The sequence below is a fragment of the Phocoena phocoena genome, chromosome 12, assembly GCF_963924675.1.
Source record: "Phocoena phocoena chromosome 12, mPhoPho1.1, whole genome shotgun sequence".
In the NCBI taxonomy this organism is placed as follows: domain Eukaryota; kingdom Metazoa; phylum Chordata; class Mammalia; order Artiodactyla; family Phocoenidae; genus Phocoena; species Phocoena phocoena.
Window position 1 is genome coordinate 69,789,908 of NC_089230.1, and position 19,103 is coordinate 69,809,010.

Sequence of the window (19,103 nt, forward strand, 5' to 3'; positions counted from 1 at the left end):
ATACTTTATTACTTCCTTGGTGTTCCTTTTAAAAGACATGCATATTATGATTCACTGGCAGAAACACTTTGAACAAATTATACAGACAAGTTTGGGTTTTAAGGTATTCACCTGGGAAGTATGGTTAGAGGTCGTTTAGTCCAGCCTCCCTTATTTCCGAAAGAGCACGTTTAGATTATTCCATAAAGTTACCTCTTTACTCTTATCCTAATAATCCTTAGAGAAAAAGACCATGGCTTATTTTTATTTATTTATTTATTTAAATTGAAGTATAATTTATAATGTTAAATTAGTTTCAGGTGTACAACTTAGTAATTCAATATTTTTATAGATTATACTCCATTTAGAGTTATTACAAAATAATGGCTGTATTTCCCTGTGCTGTACAATACATACAGCCATGGCTTATTTTTAGTGATGTACTTTAAATATTACTTTATTGTCTTTAAAATTTTTAATTAAATTAAAAAAATATTTTAAATATTTTAATTAAAATGTTTTTACTTTAAACAAATTGTTTTATAATAATTTAAATTAATTATAAAAATTATACTGTTACAAGTATTAGGTTTTACATATTAATTTATTATATGTAAAATTTTCATATTTGAGGTGGTGTTTTTCTAATGCTCACTCAGGTTCCTCCTGCTGAGGAAATGCTTTCTTCCTCTTCAGTAGTATTCTCTTTTAGCCAGTTAAGGGCTCTGGGTGCGATCTGTGAACCAGTAGCATGAGCGTTACTTGGGGGGCTTGTTAGAGGTGGCGGAATCTCAGGGCATCCCCAGACCTACTGATCATAGTCTGCATAATAACAAGGTTCCCAGGTAAGAACTGATGTAAATCACTAAATATGTACAATATTGTTCCTTTTTCCAGATCCCTGACCTTACTTTTAAGAGAGATTCTCTCTGGTTCAGTGTTCCTCCCTTCTTTGGATTTCCTAGCTGATCCAGTAAGACGTAAAAAACATTTTTTTCTTTAATTGTGATAAGATACATAAAATATAAAATTTACCATCTTAAATGTTTTTCTATGTACAGTTCAGTGGTATTAAATACATTTATATTGTTGAGCAACCACCACCATTACTTATCTCCAGAACTCTTTTTATCTTGTAAAACTGAAACTCTGTACCCATGTAAACAATAATTCTCTATTCCTCCTGGCCCCTGGCAACTCTACTTCCTGATTGTACTTTCTGTCTCTATGAATTTGACTACTCTAGTTACCACATATTAGTAGAATGATGCAGTATTTGCAGTATTTGGCTTATTTTACTTAGCGTAATATCCTCAGTGTTCATCTGCATTGTAGCATATATCAGAATTCCCTTCCTTTTCAAGGCTGAGTAATATTTCATTTTAGGTATATGTTACATTTTGCTTATTCATTCATCTATTGATGGATACTTGGGCTGCTTTTACTTTTGATCCAGTAAGATTTTGAAGAAATAGGGATAATTGATAAATGTTTTGAATGCCAAAGTCAGAATAACTTTTCTTTTCCCGTTTTCACAAAAGTTGAGAACCCCTGTATCGTAGATTTTTTTTTTAAGATTTATTTATTATTTATTTATTTTATTTATTTTTGGCTGCATTGGGTCTTAGTTGCGGCACGCGGGATCTTTGTTGAGGCATGTGGGATCTTTCATTGTGCTGCGTGGGCTCTTCATTGCGGTGCGTGGGCTTCTCTCTAGTTGTGGCATGTGGGTTTTCTCTCTCTAGTTGTGGCGCGCAGGCTCCAGGGCGTGTGGGCTCTGTAGTTTGTGGTATGCAGGCTCTCTAGTTGAGGTGGTTGAGCTCAGTAGTTGTGGTGCATGGGCTTAGTTGCCCTGTGGCATGTGGGATCTTCCCGGACCAGGGATTGAACCCATGTCCCCTGCATTGGAAGGTGGATTCTTTACCACTGGACCACCAGGGAAGTCTGAAGAACCTCCGAAGAACCCTGTATTGTAGATTTTTAAAAAGTCCCTCTGTATTACATAAGTGCAGATGCTTTGCCACTGCTCCATTTGTTTCTTCATTTTTCCAGAAACTTTCATAATATGATAAAAGCTTTGAGAATTCTGGGCAGAACGCGGTAATGGATTTATTTTGATCCTTGTTTATTATTTTCCATTAGGATACTGTGAATCATTTGCTTATCATCTTCATAGATGACACTCCAGTGAGTATTGCACGTGTTAGAAAGTACTTCAGATTGCCTTGAGTTTTGATTCACATCTGTAAAATCAAATGACATGTTACTAAATTAATTAATTCTTTCTTCAAAGCCTGAAAAAGCAACTGAACCACCTTCCCCTTTGGTTCCATTCTTGCAGAAATTTGCAGAACCTAGAAATAAAAAACCATCTGTAAGTATTTTCGGCAATAACTTGTATTACTTTTGATATAAACAATTTTATCATGTATTTACAGAGCTCTAACTTACTCTTTCTCCCATGTTGTATCAAGGTGCTGAAGTTAGAATTGAAGCAAATCAGAGAGCAACAAGATCTCTTATTCCGGTTTATGAACTTTCTGAAACAAGAAGGAGCAGTGCACGTGTTGCAGATTTGTCTGACTGTGGGTGAGGCTTATCTGTGTACTTTAATAAAGTCATTGTTAAACTTTGTCATATGTTTGACTGTTTAGATCAGATGTTGTAGCTGTCATCTGTTATTGTACTAAATTTCATTTGCTAGATACTCTAAGAGTACCTGTGAGTTATCTCTCAAGTGTCCACTCCTTTCCACATTGGAACATAATCTATAACTGACTTCAACCAAATCCTCTTAGCAGAAAAATAACTGCTAAAAATTCAGAATAATGAAAATATGTTAAAGACCCAGTCATTAGCACTTTGCCACAGTTTTTATTAAGGATTATTTTGATTCAATAATCAAATACAAAAATGTTTTATTTTGGCCAGAAGTTCTATAACGTTTTACATTATTAGATTTAGAGACACTGTATGGACTCTGTGAGCAGACTAATTTTTTAATGTACCTAATTTCTTTTTTAAATATATCTTTTTAAAAATTGAGGTATAATTTACAGTGAAACTCACAGAACTTAAATATACAGTTTAATCAGTTTTGACAAATCTGCACTCTTTATAACCTACAAACCTACACCTTTATTGAGATAAAGACCATTTCCATCACCCTAGAAAGTTCCCTTAGGGCCCTTCCCAAATGATCCACCCCTGCTCCCACTCCTGCCAAAGCAATCACTGATCTCATTTCTCTCACCACAGATTAATTTTGCCTGTACAGTTTCCTTATATAAATGGAATCTCATAGTATGTACTCTTTTGTGCCTGGCTTCATTGATTGAGGATAGTGCTTTTTAAGATTGAATCATGGTGTTGTGTAGATGAGTGGTTTGCTCTTTTTTATTGCTATGTGTAGTATTCTTTTGTATGAGGGTACCACTCTTTCTTTATTCATTCTCCTTGTAGATGGCTATCTGGACTGCTTCCACTTTTGGGCTATTCTGAATAAAGCTGCTGTGCACTTTCTTACACACACACGTGCACACACACACACATATTTTGGCCCCGATAGTTATTGGTATATTTACTTTTCTGGTGGTCTTTATTTTTTTCTGCAGAACCGGTTTCTATATCATTTTCCTTCTGCTGAAGTACTTTTTTTTTTTTTTTTTTTTTTTTTGCGGTACGCGGACCTCTCACTGTTGTGGCCTCTCCCGTTGCGGAGCACAGGCTCCGGACGTGCAGGCTCAGCGGCCACGGCTCACGGGCCCAGCCACTCCGCGGCATGTGGGATCCTCCCGGACCGGGGCACGAACCCGCGCCCCCCGCATCGGCGGGCGGACTCTCAACCACTGCGCCACCAGGGAAGCCCTGAAGTACTTTTTTTTTTTTTTTTTTTTTGCATTTCTTATAGTACCATTCAGCTGGGGGTAAATTCTCTTAACTTTTGTCTGAAAAGATGTTATTTTATATTCATTTTAAAAGGATATTTTTACCAAATATAAAATTTTAGGTTGATGGGTTTTTTTCATTCAACATTCTAAATCATTCTTCCATTACCTTTTGAACAGCACCATTGTTTCTCAGGAGAAATTAACTTCTATCCTTATGTTTGTTCCCCTGTATGTATGTCCCTTTTCTCCCTGATTGGTTTTTCAGTTTTCTCTTTGGGGGTTTCAGCAATTTGACTGTAATGTGTAGTTTAAAAAAAATTTATTCTGCTCGAATTTTACTTGAATGTTGGTGTTTTTCATCATTTTTGAAAATTCTTGGCTGTTACCTCTTCAAGTATTCTGCCTTATTTTCTCTCTCCTTTCTTTTTGAGACTCCAATTATATGAATTTGCTATCATCCCAAAGATCTTATATGTTCTGTTCCAGTTTTTTTTTTTTTTTTTTAAAAAACTCCTTCCTTACCTCACTGGGTTTCAGTTTGGATAATTAAGAATTAAGGGGTAAGCTCCATATTACCTCTTGTAGTAAAAAAAAAAAAGGCAGTCAAGGGCTTCCCTGGTGGCGCAGTGGTTGAGAGTCCGCCTGCCGATGCAGGGGACACGGGTTCTTGCCCCGGTCCGGGAGGATTCCACATGCCGTGGAGCGGCTGGGCCTGTGAGTCATGGCCGCTGAGCCTGCGCGTCCGGAGCCCGTGCTCCGCAACGGGAGAGGCCACAACAGTGAGAGGCCTGCGTACCACAAAAAAAAAAAAAAAGGCAGTCAATATTTTGGCTTTCCTAATGCTGTTCTTTCACATTTTAGGAAAAAAAGATTGATTTGTTCAGACTCTGATCTCCATCACTAGTCTACAGCCTCCATGATGGACAGAAATATTGTTTAAAAACATTGGGACTAAAAAAAGCCTTAGTTTTCACTGTTATTTAGGGAATCAGATTTCAAAATATTAAAGACCCTTGGTATAAGAAATTAATCCAATATGTTCTTTAAACAGAATTTTACAAGTGTGTTTATTATTCTAAATTTTAGAAAATTTGTATTGCTATGGATTATCTATGCATTTTATATTCGTATATAAAATATTTGATTGAGCTTCTCTTTCATCTCAGCAGTTGTTTTACTCCCAATTAAATCTTTATAAAAAGCTTAAAATGATGAGTAGATTGCTTATATTTGCTGCTTTTAATATTGATTACAATTAGAGTGGGAACATGAAGTTTTCATTGAGTAGTTTTATTCTATGAAAATAATTCTTTCTTTTTTATTCTTTCCGAATTTGCTAGAGGAATTCAATGACAGAATTTTGCGACCAGAGTTATCAAATGATGAAATGCTATCTCTTCATGAAGAGTTGCAAAAGATTTATAAAACATATTGTTTGGATGAAAGTATTGACAAAATTCGATTTGATCCCTTCATTGTAGAAGAGATTCAAAAAAGTAAGTAAAAGATGAGGATGAATTCTGTAGCTCTTTTACTCTTTTCAGAGTTTTCTCTTGTATTCCCTGCTTATTGCAACAGCTGTGTGAGATACACAGGCAGGCATTATCCTATTTTACTAACAAGATGAAAGCTTTGATGAAGAAACTTATTCACAATTCACATAACTAATACTTGCCAGAACTGGAGCTTGGTTGTTCTAATTCCTCTCTAGTGTGATCTGCACCTTACAGTGGATTTTCTGCAAAACAGTCTTAGTATTGTTTGTATGCTCTTTTCACTGTAATGAATTTTAAACTAATATATAATGTATTTGTGCTTTTCATAAACAATTTTTGCAATATAATTTTTTTTAACAGTTGCTGAAGGCCCATATATAGATGTTGTGAAACTTCAGACTATGAGATGTCTTTTTGAAGCATATGAACATGTACTTTCTCTCTTGGAAAATGTGTTTACTCCTATGTTTTGCCACAGTGATGAGGTTAGTCAAAGTATTAATCTTGTTTGAAGAGTTTTCCTCAAAATTTATTAGTGGCTTTGATATCGTTACATGAGTAATGCAAATAACAAAATAAACAGAAAAATAAAACATGGTTAATTAAGAAAATGAATACTATTTTCCACTACATAAGTTAATGGAGATTAGAAGCTGGTTATAAAAACAATTCTTAATACCAAAACCATGTTTGTATATATGTGACTAGAAGATTGCAACCAAATTGGTCTATCTGATTTGCCATATGCCTGAGTGGCTTTGTAGTGGTGATGCAGAAACCCCATTCTTCTTCTTTTTAAAATATTTATTTATTTATTTATTTGGCTGAGCTGGGTCTATAGTTGCGGCACGCACGATCTTTAGTTGCAGCATGCAGGATCTAGTTCCCTGATCAGGGATCGAACCTGGGTCCCCTGCATTGGGAACACAGAGTCTTAACCGCTGGACCACTAGGGAAGTCCCCCATTCTTCTTGTATATACGTTATTTACAGACTTGTAGAAGTCAAGTGGCTTGAATACCTCCATCTGCAAAATTTTAATCCTTACTCTGTTTGACTGTGGTCGTATTCACTTGATTTAAGTAATGTTTCCTTTAAGCTCAAATCAGTAAGGTGAAGTAGCAAGTTTCAATATGAAATATTGGTTTAATAAATCATAATTATTTTTTAAGTATTTCAGACAACTTTTAAGAGGTGCAGAATCACCAACACGCAATTCAAAACTCAACAGGTAGGTATATTCAATCATATATATGTTTTTCTATTTTTGGTTCTTGTTGACGCTAATCATTCTGTGATAACATCATTATCTTTATTAATCTGGTTTCCTTGCTACATAAGTAGACAAGATTACTAAGGAATTGTAGAGCTATACTACTATAGTAATGTGAAAATGCCTGACATTCTTTCAGAAAAATTTAACAAGATATATACACCATTGCCTTGTTAATCTCATAATTATTATTGCTTGATCACCTGCTTTATTGGAGACTATGGACTGCATGCATAATTGAAATCCACAGATAACTCAGTTTTAGAGAGTAGTTTGTTTTTTTCCCATTTATTAATTTTAGTGAAACTCCTGTATAGGACTGCGAAAGAGGAAGTGGTTCTTTTACCTTATTAGCCTGCTGAGTAGCTAAGTGTAAGGCAGAGTCATAACCTCAGAGATGGAAAGCTGTCTTTGCTACTTGGCGAACACCTAGTTGTCTTCAACATATTAAGGCACTAATTTTGCTGGCTTTAGAATATAAAATTAATAGGAAGAAAATATGGGTTGTTTTCATTCTGGGTACTGCTTATAGTCTTTTAAAATATGTTTTTCTTTATATTGACCTGACTCTTAACATTAGCTATCAGTCTTGTCAGGACTCTGCTTCTGTGATACTTGATTGATTTACCTATATATCAATAGAATAAGTAAAAGCCTTTCTTAACATTCTTTCATTGAAAATTTAGGGTAGCATTGCTGATTTGCTGTTAGATGACTTAAAATATGTAAAATGTTTATTCATATATTTTATGTCCACATTCTATTTAATTGCATTTAAAAAGTAAAATTTTAATGCATGTTAATTAATGTTAACCTACTCTTCTGTTTCATTCCATACTTAAAGCATAACTTAAAAAATATTTAGGGATCTTTTGTTAACTTTGCTTCTTAGCTTAAGTCATAACTTAAAAAAGTACTCAAACTAAAAATGTGTGGAGCGTGCACAATTATATCTAATATAGACATGAATTCCATATTAGAAAATACAAGTTTGTTTTCAATGCCAAGTTTTTGGTGGCTTAGTCTCTGAATATTTTCCACTGTATCAAACAAATGGTTTGCCTAAATGAGGGCAAAAAACCAGAATTATTTCCTGACATATTGAGTTTTTAAAAACTTTCTTTAAAATGATCTAGAATTCAGATCCCAACCCCCCCAAAATAGCCATTGTGTTTGTTTCTCTTTCCTTTATCATGTTATTCATAATGCTATCCATCTGTGTAACTTTTAAAGCTTTTAAATTTTGTTTTATGTTCTAAAGTGAAACTTGTTTAATATCTGGGCTTTCTCTTTCTCTTTTCCTTGTGTAATTTCACATGTCTGTTATTGCAGAAGTAGCCTAAGTTTGGATGATTTTCGGTAAGTCTTGAGACAGCATGTGATTCTTTTCTGTATAAATTATCTGTTTAACTCCAATTACTGCCTTTATATCAGGTATTTGGGATATCCTTTTTTTTTTTTTTTTTGGCCACGCCGCACAGCTTGAGGGATCTTAGTTCCTGGACCAGGGATTGAACCTGGGCCAGGGCAGTGAAAGCCTAGAATCCTAACCTCTAGGCCACCAGGGAATGCCCTGGGACATCCTTTTAAGATTAACCTCTACTTTTATTCTAGAGGTCTCCTTTTTGAAATAGCATTATATATGTCATCAGAAAATAAAAATGTCAGCATAAAAATAAAGTGAAAAATCCAGTATTTAGCTTTTTAAGGCTGTTGACTCATTCTTTGTTGTTGTTGTTATTGATCTTGCTAAATTTCTTTTAGAATTATTTGTGTTTAAAGAACTTTCTTTAAAGCAAGAAGTACAATATTTCAGTATTTCTGGGTGTAATCACAAGTGAAATATTTAAAAAATATGTCATTTCAAAAAGCCCAACTGTTTTATAATCTAGGTCTACTAGCATAATCTATCTAGATTCTACAGATTTTAATAATATTTTGTTAAGATTTTCATATTTTTTTCAGAAAAATTTCTTCTCTCATAGAAAGTTATATTTATAATCCTGGATTTTTTAAAAACACTAATTGCATGCTTGTTTGGGTAAAACAATATTCTAGTTTAAGTATCCTTTTTACTACTACTACTTACTATTAGAGTTTTTCCAGTTTTAAAATAAGTTTGATTTACTCCTTGAACATGTATAAAATGCACATATCACTAATATACTGGTGCATTTGACACTTCATCAATTTACTTTTATTTCTGTAACTGTTGCATTATTATTATTATTTTATTTATTTTTTTTTTGCGGTACGCGGGCCTCTCACTGTTGTGGCCTCTCCTGTTTGCGGAGCACAGGCTCCAGACGCGCAGGCTCAGCGGCCATGGCTCACTGGCCCAGCCACTCCGCGTCATGTGGGATCTTCCCGGACCGGGGCACGAACCCGTATCCCCTGCATCGGCAGGCGGACTCCCAACCACTGTGCCACCAGGGAAACCCTGTTGCATTATTTTTATAAATACGTTTTCTTATAGGAATAATAGCTATTCGTTAAGTTAGGCCTTCAACACCAATCTCCTTGAATTTTAAAATGGTCATTTTTCTTTGGACATCTGTTGTAAGGGCAGTATTACATAGTGAGTTTTAAATTGGATAAAAGTTATGTTTTTATTTGTTGAAACGAGGCAATAATAAGTAGGCTGTAGTGGAGGAAATTTTTTCTGCTTTTTGGCATATTTTTGTTGTTGCTTTTAGAAATGCACTTTTGAAAAAAATTACAAAACCATTATTTAATATATATGGCAGAGCAAGCTTCTTCCTTAGGCTACATTTGCTTTTATCTTTATGTTCATTGCTAAACCTTCCCTTTGGCATTTTATTTTTTCTTGTTATTATTTTGAAGTTATATATGGTGTATTTTATACTTCATTCTTCTTTTGAGTATTTATATGATAATAAAGTTGAAGAAAATTTTCAGAATTTTTTTGTTTTTCCATCTAAAAATGAAGTACTCAGAAGGTCATTGTTTTGTTTTGTTTTTTTCCTGTTACACTGTGCTTTTTTAGCAGTACAGTACAGTTTGAATAGGATAGTCTATTTTTTTCTTATTTTTATTTTTATTTTTTTGCGGTACGCGGGTCTCTCACTGTTGTGGCCTCTCCCGTTGTGGAGCACAGGCTCCGGACGCGCAGGCTTGGCGGCCATGGCTCACGGGCCCAGCCGCTCCGCGGCATGTGGGATCTTCCCGCACCGGGGCACGAACCCATGTCCCCTGCTTTGGCAGGCGGATGCTCAACCACTGCGCCACCAGGGAAGCCCAGGATAGTCTATTTTGAACGTCGGTCTAACCACATTTTTAATTTATTTCAAAAAATGTATGGCAGTAAGAAATATGCACCACTAGGGGGCTCTCATCTTTTATTCTTTTTAGTTCAGTTAATGTTTTAAGGTTAAATAGTAGGTAAATTTCAAATGTTTGTTAATAAATATTGTCCCATTTATTCATCCCCTCAAATTTAAACTTTAAATGTTCTGTCACTTTTGGCTATAGAGATGTTGAGACAATCTATGACTGAGAACTCCAAAAAGTTATGTTTAGCTATACCTTCAGTTTACCCTTTTTGCAACCATTTTTATTATTGTTTACAGTAAACTGGACCGTTGTGATAGTGTAATAATTTACTGTGTTCTTGATACATTTTTGTTTAATATTTAGGAGCACACAGAAGAGAGGAGAATCATTTGGAATTAGCCGAATAGGTAGCAAAATTAAAGGAGTCTTCAAGAGCACCACAATGGAGGGAGCTATGTTGCCTAATTATGGCTTAGCTGAAGGTGAAGATGACTTTGTAAGTAAAAATTCTTCAGTTTGTTGTATGTATAATTTCAGACTTAATGTGGCATAAAAAATTGGTTACGCTTGTTATTTTCCCTTTTTTTTAATCTTACTTCTTACTTCAGATTTTGTTTATGTTTCCCATTCTTTCACTAGTCATTATAGTTTCATGGTGCATATCTAATTTTTTAAATTCCTGAGCACTAAGTTATTGCTTACTAAGGCCAGATGGTTTCTGTTAAGCTGATATACTGCTAAATAGTCAAACAATTTTCCACGTTTTGATTAAGCTTTTACTTCATATTCTGATCTTATCTCTTTCTAACCACATGGCCAGGCACACGGAGTTGTGTTAATCGGTGTCTGACCTAACCCCTTGATATTCAGACTGTGATCTGTGGACCAGCAGCATCAGCATTACCTGGGAGCTTGTTATCAGTACAGAATCTCAGGCTTCATCCTAGACCTGCTGAATCATAATTTACATTTTAACAAGATCCCAGATTTATAAGCACATTACACCCTCCATGCTATTTTATTTCTCTGTCTTTTCACATGTTGTTTTGCTTGAAATGCCTTTTTTTCCCCTTTATTTACCTAGGAAATTCATACTTATCTTTCAGAATCTAGTTTCTTCCCATAAGCCCCTACCTGAGTCCCCAAGCAGAATTGAACATTCCCTCCTTTTTTTGCTTCTGTTAGATCATATGTTAAAACATGTACCACGTTATGTTTGAAATTACGATTTTTTTTTTTTTGGCTGTGCAGCAGGACTTGTGGGATCTTAGTTCCCCCACCAGGGATCGAACCCGGGCCCTGGCAGTGAAAGCTCCGAGTCCTAACCACTGGACTGCCAGGGAATTCCCTGAAATTACGATTTAATTTATGTATTTGAAAGTATGTTTATGATTGTCTTTCCTACCAATTAAGGAGTTCTATAAAGGCAGATATTATCTCATTTGTACTTTGCATTTGTTTGAAAAATCTTTATTGAACAGACATCCTGGATCTTCATTTTGCCTTTTAATGTCTCAGCACTGGAGATAAAAAGCTGATTAAGACCTAAACTTTGCTCTTAAGAAATTTACTATCCTGGGTATAAAAGGGATGAATATTAGTGATTGGATTGGTAATGACCAAGAAGAAGGAAGTGGGGAGAGAAGAGTAAATAAACCTATTTTTCCTCTTTACCCCTTCCTTTCAACCTTTGTCCCTTTGCACTGATAAATTGTTAAAAAGATTCATTGCTTCTTCACAGTAATTTTAATGGAAGAAAAACTTATTTAATCCTTTTTTTTCTTTTTAGATAATCCAAATACAGCATTCTTTTCATGCCCATATTTTTCCTTAAGTATGGGTAGAAGAAAGACAGTAGACCAGAGGAGGGAGTCTTTTAAAAAAAAACAATGTTTAAGTTTTTAGATTTTAAGCATCTCAATTTTTTAATAGTATAGAAAAGTAGAAGAAAATTTAAAATACCACCCGTAATTCTGCCACCCAATAACTACTTCTATTAACATTCTTGTGATTCTGTTTTTTAAAAATATCTTTCCCCTTCCCACCTCCATAAATTAGGCTATATGTAGATTGCTATCCTGATCTCTGCCCGCTTAATATAACAAAATATAACTTAAATATAACTTAATATAACAAAAGCATTTACCCATGTTATTGTGAACTTGAAACATAATTTTTATGGGGAAAGATGTACTTTTTCTTTTTTGTTCTTCCCAATTACTTGAAATACAAGCTATAGTTTTGCTTCAGGAATAGGAGGCTTTTTTTTTTTTTTTTGTCTGCACGGGCTCTAGGCGCGTGGGCTTCAGTAGTTGTGGCTTGTGGGCTCTAGAGTGCAGGCTCAGTAGTTGTGGCACACAGGCTTAGTTGCTGCACGGCATGTGGGATCTTCCTGGACCAGGGATCGAACCCGTGTCCCCTGCGTTGGCAGGTGGATTCTTAGCCACCGAGCCACCAGGGAAGTCCTGTTTGTTGATTTTTTGATGATGGTCATTCTCTCTGGTGTGAGGTGATACTTCATTGGAGTTTTGATTTGCATTTCTCTAATAGTGATGTTGAGCATCTTTTCATGTGCTTTTTGGCCATCTGTATGTCTTCTTTGGAGAAATGTCTATTTAGATCTGCCCATTTTTTGAATGGGTTATTTATTTTTTTGATATTGAGCTGCATGAGCTGTTTGTATATTTTGGAGATTAATCCCTTGTCAGTTGCTTCATTTGCAAATATTTTCTCCCATTCTAAGGGTTGTCTTGGAATTCTTGATTGGAAGCAAAGATAGTAATGGAAAGTAGGGTAAGAGGGCAAACTAATTGTTAGTACTCTGAAGAGAAAAGGCAGGAGGTGGCTAGGGTGTTAAACCAGACCAAGACAGTCCCACTTAGGATTTGGAGGTACTGTGCTAGTTCTAAACTGTGGGACCTCGGGGAAATCTCCTTTGCCTTGTTTAGGAAGTGTATGGGAAAGGGAAATTGCCAGTCTCACTGCCAGGGCTAAAGTGGTATGTGATCCAAAATTGAGACCTGGAAGATTTTTATTTTTTTAGAAAAAGGATCAACTTGGCGTGATCATTTGGTAGCAGTGCCTCCTTGCTATGTGACCTTGGGTAAATTGCTTAATTTTATTTTGATTTAACTTCTTCACATGTGAAATGGGGATAATAGTATCTAGCTTGTATATGGGTGTTGTGAGGATTAATAAGTGATATATATGAAGCACTTGGGACAGTGCCCAGCACACAGTAAGTGCAGTAAGTACTATACAGTGTTATAATACCATCAGATAAATTATAAGTTAAATTGGCATATGTATACTGGCCTGGGAACCAAAGTCTTCTATGTAAGGTTAGGTCTGTCTGAAAATGCATTTCTGTCCAAGTTCAGAACTGATTCACAGATAAACTTCTGGAACGTAATACGCCCATTGGTATATTGGCAGTTATCCCCAACATAGGAAAGGCTAATAATGAGTTAAATTATAGTATTTCTCAAGGAAATAGGGGGACATCTCTTTGCCTTTTATCCTCTGCCTGTTTTATTCCCTATCTTCTTTGTAGAGGGAACATCTGTTTGAAAATGAGAAAGCACTTGGTTTTCCTTTTTATAAAATTTTGGTTATATATTTTTAAATAATATTAAAGGAATCCCTGAAAATTCTTAGAGAAATATTGCCCTAGAGATTTTTCATTTACTTTTTTGATATAAACACCATTTAAATGGTAGCAATAATAAAATATAAAACTTTGTTCTTTGTCTTTTATTGATATTTTTATGTTGCTAAGAATTTTTTTTCTATTTTGTTTCTTAGATTGATTTTTATTTAAGAATGTCCCATTTCTTGGCTTTTAGTCAGCTTGTGAAACAAATTTTCTACCATTTTATGATTCATTTTACCATTTCTCTTCAAAAGCCAAGTCTGTTAACAAAATTACAGTTGTAATAACCATAGAAAATGCTGCCCTGTACCTCAGATTCCAAGCAGTGGAGTGGGTGTTTCCCTCACACATGCTTCTCTGTTTTTCTTCCAGGTTTGTAAGGAGATAGCCTTGTCCCCAAAAGGCAAGAACTAACACTTATCATCTGTTTTTACAGTTTCATTGTCTTAGGCCTGGAAGACATTTTTGTTTTCAACAGAGCATTAAGAAGTCTTCCTAAGATTCTTAACAGTCTTACTAGGGGTGACAGAAAGCCATTTTAGGACAGGAACAGAAAAAGGAATAATTGCCAAGGGACTTAGTGAGGGAGGAAAAGAATTCACGTAGAAGAGAGTTGGCTACCAGGTGTGGGAAGAGAGTAGAATGGAGAGTGAAGGTAGGGTGCTAGAATTCTGGAAAGAAGTACCTCTTCCCTACTGGTTTGCTCTGACTAGACTGTTCAGAATTCTCTTAAGTGCTACAACCTTTGACTCATTTCCTTAAAAAAGTGTGTTCAAGATGGTTGTGTTTTATCTGTAAAATTTTGCCCCCTTTAACATGAATCAGAGATGTCTAGGTGACCAGGTGTTATAATGTGCCAGTTCAGAGATTCTTTTCCGATTTAATGAAGACAGACATTTTTTCCCCCTTCTTTCTGCATGTTTATTTCTAGAACATGTTTAACACTGCTTTTTTAAAATAATTGTTCTTCAAGTAATAATTTAAAGATTATTTATTTTAAATATTTATATTATTAAAATTTTAGAAGCTAGGAGATGAGAAAACAATCTTAATTATATAGAGGTGGGTCCCTTTCAGACCTTTTTTCTAATTTTATGTTATCTAATGCTGCAGTGAATGTATTTATACTTGTGCCTTTTTCACAGTTTAAAAAAATTTGTCTAAAATAAATGCTTGTGTTAGAATAAGTTGCCAGAAATGGAATTAACTTGGTTGAAACCGTTTTATGGCTTCTTATATTGATAAATGTATATGGGCAAAACGCTTTCTAAAAGGATTGTACAGGTATATCTTGTAACCAACAATATATTGCATATCCAGTTTTTCTGTGCAGTTTCCATCAGTGGCTGTTATCATAAAATTTTACATTCCTAAATGAAAGATATCAGTACAGTAATTTCTACTTCTTATTACCAGAGTTAAATATTTTTCTGTATTTGTGTATTTTTAATATCTTTTCCAGTAATTGCTGAAGTGTCTTATATTCTGTTGAATTTTCATATATTGGTGATGCAACAAAACCTGGAGTTGATGCTAGTAACTTGTTAGTTTTAGTTTTTTACCCTTAACCTTTTCAGTAGAAAATTTGATATCACTTAATTTCAAAAGTATTAAAAAATTATAGACTTTATATGGGCATATTACTTTGTAGTTACATCTCATATGCTATAGGTATAAAGGTCCTGGAAGTATTAATTTTTTTTTCTGATGATTTTTTTTCCAGATTGAAGAAGGTATTGTTGTAATGGAAGATGATTCTCCAGTGGAAGCTGTGAACACACCTAATACTCCTCGAAACCTTGCTGCATGGAAAATTAGCATTCCATATGTAGACTTTTTTGAAGATACCTCCTCTGAAAGGAAGGAGAAAAAGGAGAGAATACCAGTGTTTTGTATTGATGTTGAAAGAAATGATAGAAGAGCAGGTATTAATATTATTAATGCTTATAGCACTAATCAGGTATTAAAATGATTAAGACAGCATTTCTCCTCCTCCATTGTTGTGGGCTAATAATAATTGGTAAAAATATGATCAAACACAACTTTACAAGTTTTCTTTATGTTTTGCTGTCTTTTTTCTTTTAGTTATTTCATCCGTGTGTTACAGTCGAGACAGGGGTAAACAGCATCCATAGCAGGATAAATATTCGCCACCCTGGGCTTTGTCCAAGAGAGTGGGCAGTCTGTATAAGCAAAAACACATCAAAGTTGTGCACATTTTGGGAATGATGAGCAGAAAAATAAAGTTGACCTCAGGAAGAAGGGACAGTCTGTGAGGAAAGAAGGAAAAAGTGGCAGGGTTAGGAAATGGTTTCGAGTGACGAAGTGATAAGATGAAGGTCAGTGCTAATGATTCCCCTTATTTATTTTTCAAAAAGTATTAGGTGTTTGATTTTTCTCAGAAGCTGATCCTGTTTCATGCATAGGAACATAAAGTATAGGAATGGGGAAGGAAGAATGCTCAGAGTAGCTAGCAATGATATTCCCTATTGTAGTTAAATACCAGGCAGGATCTTGTTCTCTTCAGTTCTGAGTCACTGCTACTTGATTTTGCTGTAACTTCTGTTCGGTCTTGCTAGATGCTGTTCTATCTCAGCATTTTAATAAGTATACAGACAAACCTTTGTCGATATTAGAGTTTCATTTCAGTTTCAAACACAGTCACTTACGTCTTTTGTCTGCTGTTTCTGCTGTTAGGAATTTTTTTTTTTTTTTTTTTTTTTTTTTTTTTTTTTATGCGTTACGCGGACCTCTCACTGTTGTGGCCTCTCCCGTTGCGGAGGACAGGCTCCGGACGCGCAGGCTCAGCGGCCATGGCTCACGGGCCCAGCCGCTCCGCGGCATGCGGGATCTTCCCAGACCGGGGCACGAACCCGTGTCCCCTGCATCGGCAGGCGGACTCTCAACCACTGCGCCACCAGGGAAGCCCTGCTGTTAGGAATTTTAAGTGTTAAAAAGAATTTGGAAAGGAATACTCCTAGTTAACTTCTGGATTCAATTCTTTGCTGTGCCTAGTACTTAAAATCTGGCTTTTCTCTCAGTGTTCTTGGCTCTCAGAAAATTATTTAAAATGTTTGATTATTCAGATATAAATCCCTATCAATATAAATAAATTGCTTTTTATTGAGGTATAATTGACATACATTATTACATTAGTTTTTTAGGTACAATATAGTGATTCAATATAGTGATTCTGCATTTGGATACACTGCAAAATGATCACCACAATAAGTCTGGTTACCGTCCTTCACCATACAAAGTTAATACAATATTATTGACTGTGTTCCCCATGCTGTACTTTATATCCCTATGACTTATTTATTTTATAACTGGAAGTTTGTACTACTTGATCACCTTCACCCATTTTATCCTTCTCCTCTGATCTCTGATCTCTGTATGAGTCTGCATTTTGTTTTTGTTTTGTTTTTTAGATTCCATGTATAAGTGAAATCATGTGCTATTTGTCTTTCTTTGACTTATTTCATTCAGCTTAATACCCTCAGGGTCCATCCATGTTGTTACAAATGGCAAGATTTCATTCTTTTTAAATGGCTGAGTAGTATTCCATTGTATACATATACCACATCTTCTCTATCCATTCATCTGTTGATGGACATTTAGGTTGTTTCCATGTCTTGTTTATTGTAAATCATGCTGCAGTGAATATAGGAGTGCGTATATCTTTTCGAATTAGTGTTTTTTTGGATAGATACCCGGCAGTGGAATTGTTGGATGATATGGTAAATCTGTTTGTAATTTTTTGAGGAACTTCCATACTGTTTTCCATAGTGACTGCACCAATTTACATTCCCACCAACAGTACACAAGGGTTCCCTTTTTACCACATCCTCATCAACACTTGTTATTTCTTGTCTTTTTCACACTGGCCATTCTGACAGGTGTGAGGTGGTATCTCATTGTGGTTTTGATTTGCATTTCCCTGATGATTAGTGATGTTGAGCGTCTTATCATGTGTCTGTTTAGCCATCTATATGTATTCTTTGGAAAAATGTCTATTCAGATCATCTGTCCATTTTTTAATAGGTGTTTTTGTTATTGAATTGTGTGAGTTCTTTATGTATATGGGATATCAAGCCCTTATTAGATATATGCTTTGCAAATACCTTCTCCCATTCAGTAGATTGCCTTTTTGTATTGTTGATGGTTTCCTTCACTGTGCAAAATCTTTTTGTTTGATGTAGTCTCATTTGTTTATTTTTGCTTTGTTTCCCTTGCCTTTAGAGTCAGATGAAAACAAAAAAATCACTAAAACCAATGTCAGGGAGCTTGCCACCTGTGTTTTCTTCTAGGAGTTTTATGGTTTCAAGTCTTTCATGCAAATCTTTAATTTATTTTCAGTTAATTTTTTTACATGGTGTAAGATAGTGGTCCAGTTTCATTCTTTTGCATGTAACTGTTCAGTTTTCCCAACACCATTTATTAATTTTAATTTTAGTTTATAAAAATTTTTTTTTAATTTATTTATTAATTTTTGGCTGCATTGGGTCTTTGTTGCTGCACATGGGCTTTCTCTAGTTGCAGCGAGCAGGGGCTACTCTTTGTTGCGGTGTGCGGGCTTCTCATTGTGGTGGCTTTTCTTGTTGTGGAGCACGGGCTCTAGGAGTGTGGGCTTCAGTAGTTGTGGTGCACAGGCTCAGTAGTTGTGGCTCGCAGGCTCTGGAGCACAGGCTCAGTAGTTGTGGCACATGGGCTTAGTTGCTCCACTACATGTGGGATCTTCCCGGACCAGGGATCAAACCCATGTCCCCTGAATTGGCAGGCGGATTCTTAACCACTGAGCCACCAGGGAAGCCCTAATTTTATTTATTTATTTATTTATTTATTTATTTATTTGACCGCGCCGGATCTTAGTTGCGGCACGCAGGATCTTCGCTGCTGTGTGTGGGATCTTCATTGCTGCCTGCGGGATCTTTAGTTGCAGCATGTGGGATCTTTAGTTGTGGCATGTGGGTTCTTAGTTGCTGCATGTGGGCTCTAGTTCCCTGACCAGGGATCGAACCCAGGCCCCCTGCTTTGGGAGAGTGGAGTCTTAACCCCTGGACCACCGGGGATGTCCCTATTTTTATTTTAATTTTAAAAAATAAGTCACACTGGTGGCGCAGTGTTTAAGAATCTGCCTGCCAATGCAGGGGACATGGGTTCGATCCTTGGTCCAGGAAGATCCCACATGCCGCACAGCAACTAAGCCCATGCTCCACAATTACTGAGCCTGTGAGCCACAACTACTGAGCCTGTGCTCCACAACTACTGACGCCCGTGCGCCTAGAGCCCATGCTGCACAACAAGAGAAGCCACTGCAATGAGAAGCCTACACATTGTAACGAAGAGTAGCCCCTGCTCAACACAGCTAGAGAAAGCCTGTGCACAGCAATGAAGATCCAATGCAGCCAAAAATAAATAAATAAAAAAAATAAAATAAAATAAGCCACCCAATTTATGGTGTTTTGTTATAGCAGCCTGAGCAGACTAAGACGGTTACAGAAAGGTTGCAAAAAATAG

The 19,103-nt window shown here is 35.7% G+C and overlaps 1 protein-coding gene across 12 annotated transcripts in view; it reads left to right on the forward strand.

Moving 5' to 3' along the window:
- SNX14 (sorting nexin 14) overlaps positions 1-19,103 on the forward strand; it is a 67,169-nt gene that overhangs the window by 30,539 nt on the left and 17,527 nt on the right. For 8 of the 12 annotated variants that reach the window (XM_065888825.1, XM_065888834.1, XM_065888832.1 and 5 more), the window contains 10 exons: positions 877-952; positions 2,122-2,166; positions 2,273-2,353; positions 2,454-2,568; positions 5,210-5,365; positions 5,726-5,850; positions 6,537-6,595; positions 7,970-7,996; positions 10,295-10,427; positions 15,307-15,508. In XM_065888825.1, the coding sequence (XP_065744897.1) occupies positions 877-952; positions 2,122-2,166; positions 2,273-2,353; positions 2,454-2,568; positions 5,210-5,365; positions 5,726-5,850; positions 6,537-6,595; positions 7,970-7,996; positions 10,295-10,427; positions 15,307-15,508 (1,019 nt within the window). The remainder of the gene's footprint in view (positions 1-876; positions 953-2,121; positions 2,167-2,272; positions 2,354-2,453; positions 2,569-5,209; positions 5,366-5,725; positions 5,851-6,536; positions 6,596-7,969; positions 7,997-10,294; positions 10,428-15,306; positions 15,509-19,103) is intronic. The other 4 variants (XM_065888827.1, XM_065888828.1, XM_065888835.1 and 1 more) reach the window with 1 other exon arrangement.